Source organism: Orcinus orca, chromosome 15 (assembly GCF_937001465.1).
Source record: "Orcinus orca chromosome 15, mOrcOrc1.1, whole genome shotgun sequence".
NCBI classification, from domain to species: Eukaryota; Metazoa; Chordata; class Mammalia; order Artiodactyla; family Delphinidae; genus Orcinus; species Orcinus orca.
The window spans coordinates 64,973,259-64,992,788 of record NC_064573.1 but is presented as its reverse complement, the minus strand read 5'-3'; the positions used below and the strand labels follow the sequence as shown (position 1 = coordinate 64,992,788).

Genomic DNA, 19,530 nt, shown 5'->3' with positions numbered 1-19,530 from the left:
TGTGGGGTCAGCGTCCTCAATCTGTTCTGCTGCATAAGCCCTTTGCTAGGAAGGCCAATAAAGGTCCCAGGGCCCCTCCTCCGAGCCCTGCAGAGGCAGGGGACGGGGGGCAGGGGCCCCGTCCTGCTGCCGGGACAGGTGAGGGAGGGGGATGCACACCCCCAGCTCCCCTGTGGTGCCGGGAGGAGACAGGATGGAATCTCTAAGTCACCCCAGCCCCTCCGGCCCCTGTCCTCACCTTCCACCCGCAAAACCCAAAGAGTGGTTTTTGGGATTATTGGCCAACGATGTCTTGACTCAAATAGTGGATGACAGGGACATCCCAGGATGGCCCCATTTCCTGGGCCCTGTAATGGTCAGTGTCCTGACTAAGGACAAAGTGTCACAGAGTTTTCATCCTCTAAGATGAGCCCTGCTGTCCATGGATGCCTCCAGAGCCAGGTCAGAGGGGTGAGGAGAGAGTGAGCAAGGGCAGATGCAGGAAGCTGATTTGCATGGAGGCCCCTCCCTCCTCTGAGGGGGAGGGGATAAGAGAGGTCTGGGGGTGCAGGCTGAGGGCTGGGGGCTCAGAAGGCAGCGTCTGGGGCGTCTCCACCATGGCTTGGGCTCTGCTTCTTGTCACCCTCCTCACTCAGGACACAGGTGAGGCCTCCAGGGAAGGGACCCCAGGGACATCTGACTGATCCTTTGTGTCTTTGTCCTCAGGGTGACAGAACTGACCAGAGTGTGTTTCTCCTCTTTCCAGGATCCTGGGCCCAGTCTGGCCCGACTCAGCCTCCCTCAGTGTCCGGGAATCTGAGACAGACGGTCACCATCTCTTGTGCTGGAACCAGCAGTTATGTCGGCTGGTACCAACAGCTCCCAGGCATGGCCCCCAAAACCCTGATTTATAATAACAATAAACGGCCTTCAGGGATCCCTGATCGCTTCTCTGGCTCCAAGTCTGGGAACACGGCCTCCCTGACCATCTCTGGGCTGCAGGCTGAGGACGAGGCCGTTTATTACTGTAGTTCATATGAAAGTAGTTACACTGTGCACAGTGGTCCAAGTTCATGGGGAACTGAGACAAATATCTCCTCTGAGATCACTCAGCCCTTCACTCCTAAACTGAGGTTTTCATTTGCTTTTGTTATTAGTTTATTTAGAAGCAATTATGAACTTAAACAAAAATGTATAGTTTACATAGAGAACTGCTGCATAACCTTTTTCCAGATTCACGAATTTTAAATACTTTGCCATAATCGCTTTTCTTATATCCCATTTTCTCTCATTCCCTCTCTGCCTTTGTACGTCTATACACACACACATCCATATGCACACACAGCACACACTCAGGAACACAAAGCATTTATTTTCTGAATCATTTGAGAGTAATTTGTATCTATCAGCAACCAAGTCTGCGTATTTTTTCTCACATAGGATTCAGAATCCATCACATACATCCTTTTAAGGTGATGGATCCAGTGGTTTTTAATAGAGTCACAGGTTTGAACATCCACTAACACTCAGTCTTCCAGGATATTTTTCATCCTCATAAAAGGAACACCTCATCCGTCACCAGTCAATCCCCTTTCCTTAGTCCCTCCAGCTCTCAACCCATTTTTTTAATAGATTTATTTATTTTATTTATTTACTTTTGGCTGCGTTGGGTCTTCATTGCTGTGCATGGGCTTTCTCTAGTTGTGGCGAGCGGGGGTACTCTTCGTTGCGGTGTGCAGGCTTCTCATTGCGGTGGCTTCTCTTGTTGCAGAGCACGGGCTGTAGGCGTGCGGGCTTTCGTAGTTGTGGCACATGGTCCCTAGAGTGCGCGGGCTTCAGTAGTCGCGGCACGTGGGCTCAGTAGTTGTGGCTCGCAGGCTCTAGAGCGCAGGCTCAGTAGTTGTGGTGCACGGGCTTAGCTGCTCTGCGGCATGTGGGATTTTCCCAGACGAGGGCTCGAACCAGCTTTCTCAGCTTTCTAGGTATAGAGAGTGGCTCCTGGGACTTCCCTGCTCAATCATCAATACTAATCTCTCTCTCACTCTCTCCCTATGTATATATATTCCTTACAAAAAATTCTTCTTTATTTATATGTATATTTTTTTATTTGTTTTGTTTCCCTAGAGAACCTTGACTAATACAGTCCTCTTACCAGGAAGCTCAATCTTCTCATAATGTTCTCATCATAATTATTTTTTCTAAGCTTTTACCTGTTACCCTCTTTCTTTCCCTATAAACACATAGGTCAGTATCAGCATGCTTGAATCACCTTGGCTGGAGGAAGGTCATACAGGGACCCCCAGCAGCTGGGTCACAGCACAGGGAGAGGGGTCTCAGCTACTGGACACCAAACAATGTCCTGAGTCAGGTCCCCTTGTGTGGAAGGCTGGTGAGAGGCTACACCTGCCCTACAGGTGTGTGTCCTGGTGGAGACGACAGAGGTGGCACAGAGGCCACTGTCTCAGGATCCTCTGTGGCACCTGCGGGAAGACTTGCTCCCTGACTCTAAGGGCATCAATGGGATCTTTACCAAGAGTCACCTGTGCACAGGCAGCAGGAGCCACCGTGGCCTCTACGAGTTTCTCCTGTAAAGGTGGGAGCACACTCTCCAGCTGAGAAATTGGTCACGTTTTTACAACATGGAGAATTTCCAACAAAAGCACAAGGCAGATGTGGAGAGCAGAGGATGCTCCAATAGGAGATATCTGGAGCCACGACCGTCCAGGTGTGCGATGTGTGGAGTCTCAGGCTGTAGTGGCAGCTTCCTGTGAAGCTTCAAATAATTATACTATATTCGAATATATGAATATATTTCTACAATGATGAGAGGAATGTCACTTTGGGTGGAGGTAACATGAAATGGTTTAGCTGTCCCTATGGTCAGGGTATCTGCCAGGGTTGTTATTATTCACAGCAACGAGGGATCAGCATCGCTGACCTGGTACCTTCCTGTGTCCATTGAATTGGGGTCAGATGTCATTAAACTTTTCTGGCTGTTATGACGTTCTTTTCTTAAACTGTTGGTATTTAATGAATCCCATATTTAATTTTTTCCAGAAAGGTAAGAATCCAGTCATTGTTTTAGTGATTCTTAATAGGTATATGCTTTTACTTTATTGCCTATCACTCCTATTATGTGTTAGTAGTAATTTCCCTCCTTTAGTGGCAGTCATTCTTATTATATTTCCGTCATGTCTTACTGAGTGGGCGCAAACATCTGAGGAATTTTTAATTCAACCATGACGCCCGAATCATGAGGGGCCCTGAGTTGCTGCTTGTATGAACAAACGTGCAGCAGAGGCAAGACAGCTCCCGTGACCGCGGGGTTTGCTTCTTGCAGGAAGCACTGGACACCTGGAGTGATCACAGGAGGCCTGTCCACAGCAGTCCCCAGATATAAAGATCCAAACTGCTGGGTTCTGACCTGGTGTCAGATGCCTGACTGATTGACCTGTGAGAAGGTCCTGAACCAGTCCCCGCTTTATTATAATCTCAAAAAAAGTCATCGTTAAACGAATGTCTACATAGTACAGCACATACCTCTGTGAAACACACACCAACGATTGTCTCAAATCCAGAGCTAACACTTCCCCACACACCTTTCCTTTCCCGCCCCCAGAGGCTCCCCTTCACCCACCCCAAGCTCAGCCAGGGCCTCACCTCCTTAGCTCCTGGAATGTGGTCGTGTGATTTGAACAGTGACACTGAAAACCTTCATCAAAGTATTTGTGTTTCATAAACTCCTGGTCCATTGCCTGAGGGCTCATGTCCATTTCCAACCAGAAAGGACCCGTTATCCTGAGTGTAATATATACTGCAAACTCATCTCTTTCTGGAAAAACACCCTTGGGGAAGTGTGTCTGTGATGAAGAGCCTTTACTTCAGGAAGGTGCCAGGCTCTGAGGTGAGGGCGTCTCAAGGGCACAAAGGGAAGACAGAGAATGTCCGTGTCCCCAAGAACTGACCCCTCCTGTGGAGAAGACCCAGAGCTGGACCCCCAGGCCCCCCCTGACCCGGTCCCTCTTTCAGAACCTCAGCCCCAGAATCTCCCCCTTGATTCCCTGGGTCATTCTCTATCTGGACGGAGCTCTCCCTCTGTCTCACGTTATCCTTATTTTGTCTATATTTAAGGATTCTGGCATCTTCTCGGGGGCCCGTTTCTCTCCTCTGCATTCCTAACGGGACTGGATTAATTTATGTCTCAGGTTCCCTCATCCCTGAGCCCACGTCCACCTCCCATGTGACAAGGCCATCCTGGGGTGAGCAAGGTGACCCCGAGGGGGGCCTTTTGGCTTCCTGATTTTGCAGGTGATGTACCTCATTCTGGAGGAAGTTGAGGGAAGGTGAGGCTTGTCTGCAGGCATTCGGGCCTGGCACTGAGCTGGGGAGGGGCAGGGGAGGCCTGGGTGTCCAGCCCTCACTCATCTGTCTCCCTGGGCTCAGCTCTCACCACTGAGGCCAACGGGAGGCAGCAGGGCCCAGATTTAGGGGAGGTTGTCTGTGCTGTCATCCTGTCCTGTCCAAAGGCCCAGCAGCTTCTTCCAAGCCAGTCCTAAGGGGGTCATGAGGAAGGGGTGTCCAATATCTCCCGTATCCCATAACCACTCTACTGGACATGCCAGGGAGCATCTCCAACCTCAACCACCACAGAGCAGCAGAGAGGGTGATGCATCAGCACCTTAGACTAGGGGACTGGGGAGGGCATGAGGGACAAGGCAAGTATCCCTGGCACTGCCTGGGTCCCTGGAAGAGGGGTCACTGGATGTCCCCTCCTCCGCAGCATAGATGCCCTGCTCCCCTTGTCCAGCAGAAGGAGGGGAGTTCTTGCTTCCCTCTGTATCCACCACGACCCCCCACAGGAGGAGAGGACACAGCCAGCTGGGCTCCATGTTCTGGGCTCTGTCACCTTCTCAGTCTGTCCTGAATCAGAAAATACATGACAGTCCATTTTAATCTCTCAGGCAGCTCTGCTGTCCAGGGACTCAGCCGTTCCCAGAATCAAGGGCCACAGTAGAGGCGGTGTGGAAGGGCAGGTGCAGGAAGCTGATTTGCATGGAGGCCCCTCCCTCCTTTGGGGGGGAGGGGATAAGAGAGGTCTGGGGGCCCAGGCCCAGGGCTGGGGGCTCAGAAGGCAGCGTCTGGGGCGTCTCTGCCATGGCCTGGGCTCTGCTTCTTGTCACCCTCCTCACTCAGGACACAGGTGAGGCCTCCAGGGAAGGGACCCCAAGGACTTCTGACTGATTTTTTCGGTCTTTGTCCTCAGGGTGACCTGGGTCTAGTATGGAACTGACCAGAGTGTGTTTCTCCTCTTTCCAGGGTACTGGGCGCATTGCGCCTTGACTCAGCCTCCCTCAGTGTCTGGGAATCCGGGACAGATGGTCACCATCTCTTATGCTGGAACCAGCAGTGAGAGCAGGGGTAGCACTTATGTTAGCTCTTAACAACAGCGCCCGGGCACGGCCCCCAAAACCCTGATTTATCAGGTCAGTAAGTGGCCCGCAGGGATCCCTGACCGCTTCTCTGGCTCCAAGTCTGGGAACACGGCCTCCCTGACCATCTCTGGGCTCCAGGCTGAGGACGAGGCTGATTATTACTGTAGCTCAGGTACAAGTAGTAACAGTTTGCACAGTGGTCCAAGTTCATGGGGAAGTGAGACCAAAATGTCCCTGAGTCCGCAGTCTCCCTATTGCTCTGGAGATGCTTCTCCTCCCTGAGCTACCAGCCTCATGCAACTCAGCCGTGAGAGGTCAGTGGTCTCTGAGCTCCTCCCTCTGCCTACAGTGAAGGTGGTGGGAAATATGATCTTGGCGTTATTGTCTTGGGATGGTAACCACTTCCTCATTCTGTGTGTTGTGCCACTCTTGCCAGCTCTTCCACAGCAGTGTGATGGTTAATTTTATGTGTCTATTTGCATGTTATAAGAGATGCCTTAACTGTGGTTAACACATTATTTCTTGGTGTCTATGAAGATGTCTCATGAGGAGGACATTGGCATTTGAGTCCACAGACTGAGTAGAGAAGATCACTGCTACAGTGCACTGGGCACCATTTTTGAGTTGAGAGCTTGAATAGAAAAAAAGGGGGAGGAAGCGAACGTTTGCTCTCTCCTTGTCATCAGAGGCTTCACCTTCTTCTGACCCTGGACATTGGCACTGCTGCTTCTTCAGCTTTCAAACTTAGCCCAGGACTTACATCCTAGGCCCCTGAATTGCAGGCATCTGACTCAGATTGAATTATATCACTGGCTTTCCTGGTTCCTCAACTTGCTGATAGATTATGAGACACCTTCAGCCTCCATAATGGTGTGAATCAATTCCTACAATAAATTATTTTTTTTTTCCTGTTTCTCTGGAACAACCTGACTAATAATGATTTTGGTACCTGGAGCGGTTCACGAGGAATAGAATTTTAAGGATGATTTTTCTTAATTGATTCTAAGGTTTCTGGAATTGGCTGTCTAATCTGATTTGATTGAATGGTGCTAATAGTTATTTCCATTAGTACAGAGAGCACAGCTAGTGTATGTCATGACCTGTTCATTGGAATGAGAAAAATCCCTGCCTTGGATTCTTCTAAGCAACCACTTTTAAGAATCGAGGAGCTAAGTGACCCTGTATATGATATTTTGGAACGTTTTGGGAACCCTACAGAATATCATGACGTTGGTATCTGCTCGGAATGTTGCTGGATAGAGTAGGGAGAGAAAAAGATGAGCTTAGTGATTCAAGATCCCATCCCAAGGGCCGCACAAGTGACATGCGAGCTTTCGGAGTGCCCTGGAGGAGAGCCTCATCTCGTGCAGCACCTGGACTGAAATAGCTGAAAAGCCAACCCAGACCCTCCTCCTTCAATTGGCTACATTCCAGCAAAGTTGAGTCCCAGCCTTGTAGTGAAGAAGGTGGTTGGGAAAGAACCGGATCCTGCAGCTTGGGTGGGGATGTGTGGGAGGACCTGAGGGACCTGGGGACATTGAGCCCCTCAATTCTCATGTGTCTTCTTTGCCTGTGGAAGACGCCTCCCCACCCCCAGTGGTACAGGTCTTTCCACATCTGTCTGGGGCAATTGACTCTGCATTGCCCAAGGAAAAGGTCACGGCTGCCCTGAGGAAGCTGCCACGTGAGGCTGTGCTGATTCTCCTCAGGACCCCCCGCCCCCATTGCCCCTCTTTGCTTCTGGACCCACAATTAGACCTGGGTCTCAGCAGTCTCCTAAGATGAGAATAGAGTGTGAGCCTCGAGAGGGGCACTGCACTCCAAGAACTGCTTGGTTCTCCTAATTCACACAGACAGAAATCCCCAGAACACGTTGGGAAGGGATTCGAGGGTGGGGGGCAGTGGTGGGAGAAACATCAAGCCGGGTCAGCTGGATTTGTGATCTGGGCTCACTCCACAGAGACTCTGCGTTTCATGTTCCCTGCAGCTCGGGGAGGTAGAAAGAGCCTCAGCACTATGCAGGTTGGTTGGTGGACGCAGAATCCAAGATGGCCTCTAGTGAGTGACCTAGAGAAGCCAGACCTGCCTGGAGACCAAAGGTAGGGAGTTTGTAATGTTAGAGTTGATTTGTGTTTTATGACCTGCTACCCACTCCGGGAGGGTATAGAAGACGTGCTTCTCACCAACACTTTAAGAAACAAATCTGTGAGGGGAACCCCAGCATCCTTGAAGAACTCTGTGCTCACCCTTGTCTAGGCCAGACCTTATAATGGGAACTGCAGCCCCTTAGCTGGAAATCCTAAACACAATGAGAGGAATTGGATCCTGGGTGGCAGGGGCCTAGGGGCGGCCCTCGCCTGCCAAGGGCAAGGCTACTGTCACAGCGGAGTCGCAGCAGCCATGAGAAGAGTGTCACGCGTACAGATCTATGTCATGGCTTGTTCATCGTGGTATTTCTAAAAGTGAAAAAGGTGGGAAGACTGCTAAATTCCTACTTGGTCAGAGAACCTTCTGGGTCAAGTGAACAAAAGTCTAACTAAAATCATAAAAATAGAGAGTCACGGTCCCTCGGTTAATTCCTAGCCTTGAGCAGTTTACAGACCCAGAACCCCATGAATGAAGCAGAGGCTGAGTGCCCTTGAGGAAGGACCCTAGCACACTATCAAAAAGGTACGCTGTGATCTTCCTCCCAGTCTTCCCCAAGGGGACCAATAGCCTACTATCAGGGTAACTGTGTACAGGGAAAAACAAAAGAATCAGACTTTTCAGGGACTGCTGGATGCTGGCTCTGAACTGATATTGATTCTGGGACCCCCAAACACCACTGTGGCCTCCAGAGAAGGGGCTTGTGGAGATGGGATGATCAATGGAATTTCTTCTCAGGTCTGTCTCACAGTGGCTCCCATGGGCTCCCGAATCCATTCTGTGGTTATTTCTCCAGATCCCGAATATAGTTACCGTGTGGCCTGAACTGCCCACCATGAACTGGGTGGTGTCTGACCCACCAAGGCACATACATCAAAGTGCACAGAAGTGGACAGCTGCAGCATGACAGCCCCTCTCCGGGACGTCCTTGAAGGACACGGTGAAAGGAAACCCTCCCCACAGGCAGACCCTCCAACAGTGCACCTGGCTGTGCATTCTGGAGGGAGAAATGGCCCGACGTGCAATTATATATCGAGTCATTGGTTTGGCTGGATGGTCACGGACTTGGAAGGAATGTGATGGAAAGTTGGTGAAAAAATAAATTTGTAACATTGATGGATCTAGAGATTGTCATACTGAGTGAAGTAAGTCAGACCAAGAAAGACAAACATCATATGATATCGCTTATATGTGGAATCTAGAAAATATGGTACAAATGAACATATTTACAAAACAGAAATTAAGTCACAGATGTATTAATAGAAAACAAACTTACGGTTAAGAAGGAAAGGGAGGGGATAAACTGGGAGATTGAGATTGACATATACACACTACTATATATAAAAGATAACTAATAAGAACCTACTGTATAACACAGGGAACTCTATTTGGTGCTCTGTAATGACCTATATGCAAAAATAATCTAAAAAAGAGTGGATATATGTATACATATGGCTGATTTACTTTGCTGTACAGCAGAAACTATCAATAACGCAACATTGTAAATCAACTATACTCCAACAAAAAATTAATTTAAATAAATAAATAAATAAATTTGGGAAGAGGTACGTGGATAGACCTCTCTGAAAGGGCAAAAATTACGTGAAGATATTTGCGTCCAATGTGAATGTTCACCAATGCGTGACCTCAGCAGAGGAGAATTTTAATAATCAAGTGGATAGGATGGCCCATTCTGTGGATTCCAGGCAGCATCCTTCCCCAGCCACCTCTGTCTTCATCCAATGGTCTCACAAACCAAGTGGCAATGTTGACAGCGACAGAGATTATGCATGGACTCAGCAACATGGGCCAAGGTCACCACAAACCAAGGTCGACCCGGCAGTCCAAATAGTTCTGCTAATAGCCCAGAATAGCCTCTGGGAATGAAAGTTTGCATCACCCCATCGAGTCAAGAACCACGACCAGCTGAGGTGCCTGCTGAAGGCAGAGGAAATACAGAATGGATAGGAGAAGAAAGTAGTTATAAATACCACCTATGACTGTGTGACCAGTCACAGAAATGAGGACTGAATGGTCATGAGTGTTTCCTCTTCATTTGGTTATGAGTACGTGTGTGTGTGTGTGCGCGCGCGCGCACGCACACGTGCGCACATGCTCATATTAAGCAAACAGCTTTGTTTTCTTTCATCTCTTGTTCCCTTTCACTGTCACTTCTCTGGGGGTGCTTGGGCTCCATTTAGGGTTCAAACCTCCAGGAGGCAAATAATCTTCATAGATTTATTGCTGCCTCAGCTTCCCAAATCCCTGCACCATGCTGAGCCGTCTTACAATGTGGGGGCCACCATCTGATAGAATCGACATGCCTAAAATATCCAACTGAGTCCAGAAGAGTAGGTTCACATCCCCCACTCCATCCTCCCTCAGTTGCCCCCATGAGGCTTGGAAAAAGATTTAGTTAATAGACACCCAACCCGGAGCAATGAGTCCCAGGTGCCCTTACTCCTCACGTCCATAAACAACCAGACTTTGTGGGGAATCAAAAAGGGTGTCTCCAAAAGTCCACATACATTCTCTTCATGTCAGAATGTAATAGAAGACGCAGACAGTATTTGATACAGAGCTACTGGCTGGATTCTAGGACTTCTAAGCTCAGATAGAGCTTGGATTTGAGACAGAGAAGTTTTATTTAGAGACTTTCAAGAAAAGACTGAGGTTCATTTTAGAGGGAATCAACCAGAGACACAAAGTCAAGTCTATCAGGCCTGAAGTCTCTTTTGGGAAAGGAGATTTTCAGACATTTGAGAAGTAGGGGACACTGTGAGTCCATATCTCTGTTTGTGGGGAACTGGCCCAGCTGTGCATCTTTTCAAATGACACCATTTTCATTCTCCCATAAGTGGTCCCCAAGCATGCCTCAGCAGCTGTGACGACCCTCACGCCCAGAGAGGGTGGGCGACTGTTGAAGGAAAACAGACACAAAGCCCTCACCACCCCTCCACCCACTCTTCATCTGCAGGTGTTTACCCAGCTGGGAGGCAGCCCTGGTGCAAGCAGGAAGCTGGGTGGGGGATTTGCATGAGGGCTGCCCTTCACTGAAGAGATGGAGAAGAGGAGATTTAAGTTGAAGGAGTCCAGCTCCAGCTGTGAGGTCCTCAAGAAGCAGTGCATGTAGAAGCATCACCAACATGTCCTGGACCACTGCCCCCTTCATGGGCTTTTGCACAGGTCAGGGCAGACTCCCTGGGCTCTGAGGAAGGGGCCTGGGCAAGGGGCCCTGTGGAGGAGTCACCCTAACTGTGGTGCCCATGGGCATCTCCTTCTGTTCTCGTCAGCTGTCAGCTCCCAGCCTGCGGTGACCCAGGAGCTCTCCCTCACGGTGTTGTCCGGACTGACAGTCACCCTCACCGGCTCTGTGAGTACAGGATCCAGCACAACTGCGAATGCTCAAGGATGGCTCCTGAAGAAACCTGGCCAAAATCCTGTATAGCCCATACACCACACGGACAAATGCCCGGCATCCATCCCCAGCTGCTTTTCAGGCTCCATCCTTGGGGACAGAGCTGCGCTCACCATCGCTGGGGTGCAGCCAAAGGAAGAGACTGAGGACTTCTGTATAGTCTGGTCTAATGTACCTGTTTCATAGTGACAGCTTCTAACGGGGAGCTGAATCAGCCTGGAGTAGCCAGCTCCACCTTCCTCCCCGCATGGTCCTTCCAGGGCACGGAACCTGGATCAGCACCACGGACAGGGCTTCCCTTCCCCGTAGGAAGAGCCGCTCCTTTCTCCGCTGACCATGGGCAGAGCAGACGAGCGACAAAGACCAGACTGGAGGCTGAGCTAGTGATGACCATCACAAGGCAAGTCATGTTGATCCAGAATTTTCAAGCAAGATCTCTTTAACCTAAGACTTCAGGAGAATGTTTTTAACGTTCCACCAGAAAAACCATCTTCCTCCCCAAGTGAATTTGGCATTATTATTCCTTCTCTCAGCCCCTGCCTTTCCCTGTCAAGTGTGCTCCCCAAGTCCTCTGCTCCCAATCACAGCAGCAAATCTACAGACATTTGGGGAAGGCGGTGACTAGTCACCCACACAGGACAGTAGACAGGGCTCAGGACCAGAGGCACATGCAGCAGCTAAAGCCCCAGCACTGCTTCATGGTGAGTACTGGGCAGAGGAGAAGGAGGAGTAACCCCTTCCCTGAAGGCCTTCAGACCCCAGGTGAAATAGGGATGGCCGAGGGGCTTGTCTCAACCCGCCTGTGTCAATCCTGTTCCTGCTCCCAGGGCTCCAGCCTGTGCTAAGCAGCTGCAAAGACCCGGATTTATTACGTGTGAATCCCCTTTGCTCCACCTGAACACATGTCACTTCTACCCATCAAATTCTTAACTCAAGGAAAATACCACTCTGGCCCTGAGCTGGGTTTGAATCCCAGATCCCTCAGGATCTGCCCATGTGTAGGTGTTGTATATGGGGACCATTTTAAAGTGAAAAGTGAGTAAATGACAAATGCCAGGGGGATTAAATATCTGATTTTATCCCAAAAAATAGATATATAGACAGAAGACTCTGACATAAATTGTAGTAATATTTTTCCATCTCTCTCTTCAGGCAAAGAAAACAAAACCAAAAATAAACAAATGGGTCCTAATGAAACTTAAAACTTTTGCACAGGGCTTCCTTGGTGGTGCAGTGGTTAAGAATCTACCTGCCAATGCAGGGGACATGGGTTCGAGCCCTGGTCTGGGAAGATCCCACATGCCACAGAGCAACTAAGCCTGTGTGCCACAACTACTGAGCCTGCTCTCTAGAGCCCGCGAGCCACAACTACTGAGCCTGTGTGCCACAACTACTGAAGCCCGCATGCCTAGAGCCCGTGCTCCACAACAAGAGAAGCCACTGCAAAGGGAAGCCTGTGCACCACAACGAAGAGTAGCCCCTGCTCACCACCACCAGAGAAAAGCACACATGCAGCAACGAAGACCCAACACAGCCAAAAAAATAAAATAAATAAAATAAAATAAATTAATTTAAAAAAAAAACCTTTGCAGAAGACAGGAAGCCATCAAGAAAATGACAAATGGAACCTACTGAATCGGTGAAAATATTCAAATGATATGAAAGATAAGGGGCTTATAGATCCAAAATATATATAAACAGGTCATACAACTCAATATCAAAAAAACAAACAACCCAAAAGCAAATGTGTAGAAGACCTGAATAAACATTTTTCCAAAGAGGACATGCAGATGGCCAACGGGCTCATGAAAAGGTGCTCAACCTGGCCAATCATGAGAGAAATGCAAACCAAAACCACAATAAGATGTCACTTCACACCTGTCAGAATGGCTATCATCAAAAAGAATACAAATAACAAATGTTGGTGAGGATGTGGAGAAAGGGGAGCCCAACTACACTGATGGTGGGAATGCAGCGACTATGGAAAATGGTAGGGAGTTTCCTCAAAAAATGAAAAATAGAATTACCATAAGATGCAGCATTTCCACTCCTGGGTATATATCCAAAGAAAATGAAAACAATAATTCAAAGCAACACATGCACTCCTATGTTCATAGGAGCATTATTTACAAGAGCCAATACATGGAAGCAACCTATGTGTCTATCAACAGATGAACGGATAAACATGTGGTATATGTATACAATGGAATATTAAATGCCAAATGAAATTTTGCCATTTCTAACAACACAGATGGACCTGGAAGGCATTATTCTTAGTGAAATCAGTGAGACAGAGAAAGACAAATACTGTATGTAATCACTTATATATGGAATCTTAAAAAAAAAAGAAAACAAATGGATGTATGTAACTAAACTGAAACAGACTCATAGATATAGAGAACAAACAAGTGGTTATTATCAGTGGGGAGAAAAAGGGCGGAGGGGCTAGATACGGTAAAGATTTAGAAGTACACACTATTATGTATAAAATAAATAATCTACAAGACATACTTTATGGCACAGGGAATATAGCCAATATTTTATATTAACTTTAAATGAAATATAATCTATATAAATATCGAATCACTGTTGTACACCCAAAACTAATATAGTATTGTAAATCAACTATAATTCAATAGAAAAAATATTTAATTTTATAGAATAATTATGTAATGTTATAGAGGTGTTAATTATGGCTACAGTGGACAATATACGAATGTAACATATTACCATGTTGTACACTTTAAATTTACACAGTGTTATACGGCAAATATATTTCAATTTTAAAAGTCAGCTACAAAAAAAATGATGGGGACCAACCAACAAGAACACCTGTTCTGTTTCAAAGTGCTACCCCAGCCTTCACAGTGGACACCTCAGTTATACCAAAACCTTTGTCTTCATCTGAAACAGGGTCCAGGGAGGAAATGGGCTGGGACCTAGACAGCTATTAACCCATCATTCGTTGGCTGGATATGTTTCTCCTTCATGTAAAAAAAGAAAATCCTGACAGCCTTAGTGGTTTGCTAGCCAAACCACTGTCCAAACTCTTAGAGGTGCAAGAGGAAATTTCTGGATGACCTACAAAAATAGTGAACTTTTCACAAGAAGACCATTTCCCTGGAGAATATTTAAATAACCATGTGACAACCTGGACAAGGGGCACATAAATCTCCTACTTGACACAGAATTCCAGAGGTTGCAGGGGAAATGTCCACATTGGAAATATAAACATGTCACCTGTGGATTGTTTTGAAAAGAAAAGCCAGAAGTTTCCTCCAGGTACATCCCTGTCTAGCATGAGAGCTGAGGTCTAACTTGGAGGATGGAGACCACATGGCGAACAATTATGTTCAAAAAGTATTGACAGGGCTTCCCTGGTGGCACAGTGGTTAAGAATCTGCCTGCCAGTGCAGGGGACAGGGGTTCGAGCCCTGGTCTGGGAAGATCCCACATGTCACGGAGCAACTAGGCCCATGAGCCACAACTACTGAGCCTGCGCGTCTGGAGCTTGTGGTCCACAACAAGAGAGGCCGCGACAGTGAGAGGCCCGCGCACCGCGATGAAGAGTGGCCCCCGCCCGCCGCAACTAGAGAAAGCTCACGCACAGAAACAAAGACCCAACACAGCCAAAATAAATAAATAGATAAATAAATAAATAAATTTAAAAAATGGTCCACATCAAAAAAATCTTAAAAAAAAAGAAAAAGTATTGACAGGACTTCCCTGGTGGTGCAGTGGTTAAGAATCCACCTGCCAATGCAGGGGACATGGGTTTGAACCCTGGTCCGGGAAGATCCCACATGCTGCGGAGCAACTAAGCCCATGTGCCACAGCTACTGAGCCTGCTCTCTAGAGCTCGCGAGCCACAACTACTGAGCCTGCAAGCCACAACTACCGAAGCCCACGTGCCTAGAGCCTGTGCTCCGCAACAAGAGAAGCCACCACAATGAGAAGCCCGTGCACTGCAATGAAGAGTGGCCCCTGCTCACCTCAACAAGAGAAAGCCCACGCACAGCAACAAAGACCTAACGCAGCCAAAAATAAATAAATAAAATAACTAAATTTATTTTTTAAATGTATTGACAATTACAGGTTATTAAATGTACAATTAACTTGTCACACTAATGGACCATGAACCAGCAACAGATGATATTTTATGCACCGGATCCCTAAGACCTAAGCAGTAATTCCAGAGAAAAGATCATGAAAATGCTGCACTAGTTGCTTTGAATCTGGAGTGTGTTGTCCTTGGGTTTTCTGTTCAGCTCCACGGGAAGCAGGGCATTGTCAGCCTCCCAGGTGTCAGACCCCCACCCCAGGGCAGGTGCAGCAGCGCCGCCCTCAGGCAGCAGGGATAACTGACAGGAAGAATCTACAATTTAGGTTGAGAATTTCCCACACCCCCTCCTAACCCAGACATGTTCTAGAACACTCAGAAGAGGCTATTATTTAGGGATTAAGACCTCTGTCACTGAAGAACTGTGATCCAGGGCAGGACCTTACCCCTATCTAAATCCCAGCTTGTCACCCACAGAATGGGTTCAGAGAATACAGACCCACCTCTGAGCTCTCAGTGGCCAGGCCCGTCCAGGAGTGAGGCCAGGACTCAGACTGGGGTGGAGATGTCACCCCCAGACTATGGGACAGCAGGTGGAGGAGGATCCCCCGGGCCGAGGCGGGGTCTGCAGGGGCCACCCCTCCCTCTCTGTGTCCCTGGGGACTGAGCCCTTCTCTGAAACCACAGAGCTCCCCAGGCAGACCCCCTGGGCTCCGGCTGATTCGCACCCCCGGCAGCTCTCTCTCCAGCAAGGGGATAAGAGAGGCCTGGGAGGCACCCTGCCCAGCCTAGGCCTCGGGGAGCAGACTCGGGGTGCCTCCACCATGGCCTGGACGCCCCTCCTCCTCGGCCTCCTGGCTCACTGCACAGGTGCTGCCCCCAGGGTCCGCCCACCCCTGGCCCAGGGCTCGGGGACAGGCCTGGCCCTGACTCTGAGCTCAGCAGGGTGCTGCCCGTGGGGACAGGAGACTCCTGGCCCTGCCGCAGGATGGGGGACTGGAGGGGCTGAAATCTCCCCACTGTGCTCACTGCTGTGTGTGAGCCCCGAGGGGCTGCACCTGCCAGAGAAAGTGAGGGGCATTCTCATTTGTTCAGAGGCTCCATCCACCAGCAAGGCCCATGGGCCCCTGGGGCTGAGACTGACGGGAGTGGGCGCCCTCGGGGCCCAGAGAATCTTTGGAGCTTAGTCCAGGCCAGGCAGGTGGGGGTCTCTGGACATGGGTTCTTCACCTCCAGCCCACCTGTCCTTTTCTCTCCTGCAGGCATTGTGTCCTCCTATGAACTGACTCAGTCGCCCTCGGTGTCGGTGCCCCTGGGACAGACGGCCAGGATCACGTGTGGGGGGAACAACATTGGAAGTAAATATGTTCAACGGTACCAGCAGAAGCCGGGCCAGGCCCCTGTGCTGGTCATCTATGGTGATGGCAACCGTCCCTCGGGTATCCCTGACTGGATATCTGCCTCCAAATCGGGGAACATGGCCACCCTAACCATTAGCGGAGTCCGGGCTGAGGACGAGGCTGACTATTACTATCAGTCATATGACAGCAGTTATAATCCTCATGGTGACACAGGCAGATGGAGAAGTGAGATCCTAACCTCTCTGCCTGGCCGGGCGTTCACTCCACCCACCTCGGAGCAGCTGGAGGGCAGACCTGAGGCTTGGGCATCCTCTCTGGTCCTGGCCCGGCTCCTCCAGGACTGGACACTCTGTCCTCTTGGGACCCTGGTTCGTCCTGATGAAAATGGAGAAAGGTGTCTGCTCTGAGCTACAAAGACTGCTGTCAGGGTTGAGAGGAAAGGAAAGTTTTAGGGGTCATGATATGGTCCAGGGCCCGAGTGTGATCCCGTGTCTCAGGAGAGCCCACGCTCTCTGAGCCGGCGGAGCTCTGTGGGGATCCATCTGCTCCTGGTGGGACCCACTGCAGGAGTCCTGGGGCTGGGTCCCCTGCTCTTTGGATGAGGCGCCCCATGTCCTGCGGGGCTACCTGCAGCCTGGAGAGGCCTGAGACCTGGCCCTGTCCCCTGGGACCCTTCCTCTCCTGAGATTTCACAGAAACCGCAGAGGAAGTGCTGAGTCCACCTGGCTTCTCCTGGGGACACCCTCCTGGACACACTGTCCTCAGGTTGGACCCCAGGTCCCAAGTGCCCAAAATTACTGTCTGATGGGGGCAGAGTTTCTGTTTGGGGTGATGAAAAAGCTCTAAAAATAGATCATGGTGATGGGTGCGCAACGTTGTGAATGTGTTTTAGTACCACTGGATTTTCACTCAAAAATGATTGTATTATCCAGGTTTCTCCAGACACAAAACAAATAGGATAGGTATGAATAGACAGAGATTTATTGTGAGCAATTTTTTATGTGGATTTATTATGAGGAATCTTCCCATGAGGTTTTGGAGATTGAGAAGTCCCAGGAAGCACTGTCTGCAAGTGGACACCGGCAGAGCCAGGGGTGAGATTCAGTCCGAAGGCCTGAGAACCAGGGAAGCTGATGTATGACTCTCAGTCCCAGGGTGGGAGACCGATGTCCCAGCCTCCGCGTCAGGGAGGAGGGGGACTCTACCTTCCTTGGCCTTTTGTTCCTCCCAGGCCAACACGGGGAGGGCCGCCTGCTTCACTGAGCCCACAGGTTCAAATGCTCATGTCCTCCAGAAACACCCCCGGACACCCGCAGAAATAAATGTAAGTGGGACCTCGGTTTCCGAGTCAAATGGACACACAAAATGAACCATCACGGTGATTAAAGTAATAACTCTTATGTATGTATGTTTTACAATATTTTTTAAATTGCTCAGTCTGAAATAAAGTAAAGGAATTTGAATTCTGAAGTCATTTGACCAACAAAGCAGAAGAAGAATTGTGTAGTGATCACCCATATACCCTCTCCCTGGTCGTAACATGGGTTACATGGTGCCCTGGACAGTTACAGCCTTTCTCTGTCTCCGTATATATGTACGTATGTATGTATTTCAGAGAATTCACATTCATCGGTCCAGTCCACAGCCGCCGCATTCCCAGGTGCCCAGAAGTTTATTTTAGCTGTTAGTTTTGTTACCGGATAAGATCCTCAAGGTTCCCGCCCCCACATTTGGTTATCACTTCTCTCTGATCCAGCATTTATCAGCTAAGATTCCTTATGACTCTAGGCTATGGGATCTTTTGCAAAAGTTCCACAGAGAGGAGTGTGTTCACTGTGCACAGGAGGACAGTGGTTCTCTATTGTGAGAAATGCTAACAGAGCTCTTCACACAGACATGAAAGGATCAGAGATAGTAATTACAGTCATTCTAAGAAATAAGAACTATAACAAAGGCAACACATAGGTTAATTTTAAAAAGGCTGGTCTTAAGGTACTTTTGGTAAACCTGCAGGCCCTACAGATCCCTGAAGACTCAGCTCTCAACCAATAGATTGGCCATGAGACACCAGTCACTCCCACCTGCTCAGGAGAATGAGGACGAAGCATCACTGCAGCAGAGGCAGCAGGACCCAGCCAGGCCCCTGAATGGCCAGGCAGTCCTGCATCCCCACAGATTCTCCAGCTTAATCTGGGGTACAGCCCCGCTGACCACCCCCACATGCAGGCTGAGGGGGCTTCTACTGACAGAAAGGTTGTGGTGGGGACGACAGTGATCCTGGGGACCCTGTCTCTCCTCTCAGCCTGGCCCTCATGCTCCCCTCCCTCCCTGATGAAGTTCTGCCCCAAAGGGCCAGGGTCTGAATCCAGGACCCCTGGGCTCCATCCTGGGCTCACCCCACATTTCTCTATTAATCTGGGGATTTACTCTCTCTGGGCCACAGCTTAACCTGCTATAAAATGGGGAGGTATGTACTGGCCTTAAGAAATCTTTTTCCAAGTTAAATTATAAAAAGTCCACCAAAGTGTATTGTTAACTAAAGGGGGAATCAGTGAGTTATGAGGTCCTAGAGTTTCCTGTCGTCACCCTGCAGGAATCCGAGGAGAGGGGTTCAGCCATCTGTATGATTTCTGGATAGAATCCCAGTGGAATAGCAGGAGATCCCCCGTTTCCTTAAAAAGGCAGACTATGCTAAGGTAGAAATGCTAGCACCACAAACTCTGAGAGGTGTGAGGTGACATAAAAAAATAAAAAAAGGAGAAGAGATGGTGGAGATCATGATGTTGATGATGGAGATGATGGTGATGATGGTAATGATGATGGTGATGAAGATGATGATGATGATGGTGGTGATAATGATGATGATGGTGATGTAAGGGCTTAAATGACCTCAAGTGCCAGGAACATCATCACTCAACTGACCTCCTGGGGAGGAGATAGTATCAATCTTGGTTCCCAAATACAAGGAACCTTGGGTCCTGAGGGGATTACACACGTTGCTATGGAACTTGACACTTTGCAGCTACAGTTCATCCTGCACACTCTACTAACAAAACCAAAGGGACAGGAAGGGCATTTCTACCCTGAGACATGGTTACAGGAATAACAATTGCACTGTGTAGGTGACCTCTCCGT

At 49.0% G+C, this 19,530-nt stretch overlaps 2 protein-coding genes, 1 long non-coding RNA gene and 1 gene segment (V, D, J or C); 3 read left to right on the top strand and 1 right to left on the bottom strand.

The window, feature by feature from the left end:
• The window catches only part of LOC125961261 (immunoglobulin lambda variable 2-8-like), a 66,576-nt gene that overhangs the window by 11,751 nt on the left and 35,295 nt on the right, over window positions 1-19,530 (top strand).
• Window positions 1-19,530, bottom strand: part of LOC125961265 (uncharacterized) — an 88,169-nt gene that overhangs the window by 34,980 nt on the left and 33,659 nt on the right. The gene's annotated exons all lie outside the window — the stretch shown is intronic.
• Window positions 1-19,530, top strand: part of LOC125961260 (immunoglobulin lambda-1 light chain-like) — an 82,350-nt gene that overhangs the window by 30,818 nt on the left and 32,002 nt on the right. The window lies entirely within an intron of this gene.
• The window catches only part of LOC101270467 (immunoglobulin lambda-1 light chain), a 162,038-nt gene that overhangs the window by 113,794 nt on the left and 28,714 nt on the right, over window positions 1-19,530 (top strand). The window contains exons 1-2 of one of the 17 annotated variants that reach the window (XM_049698068.1): window positions 558-642; window positions 746-1,030. The exons of the other annotated variants lie outside the window; for them this stretch is intronic. Of the exons in view, the coding sequence (XP_049554025.1) occupies window positions 597-642; window positions 746-1,030 (331 nt within the window). The 5' untranslated portion in view covers window positions 558-596. Of the gene's footprint in view, window positions 1-557; window positions 643-745; window positions 1,031-19,530 lie in introns of those variants that run through there. 17 annotated transcript variants of the gene reach the window in all.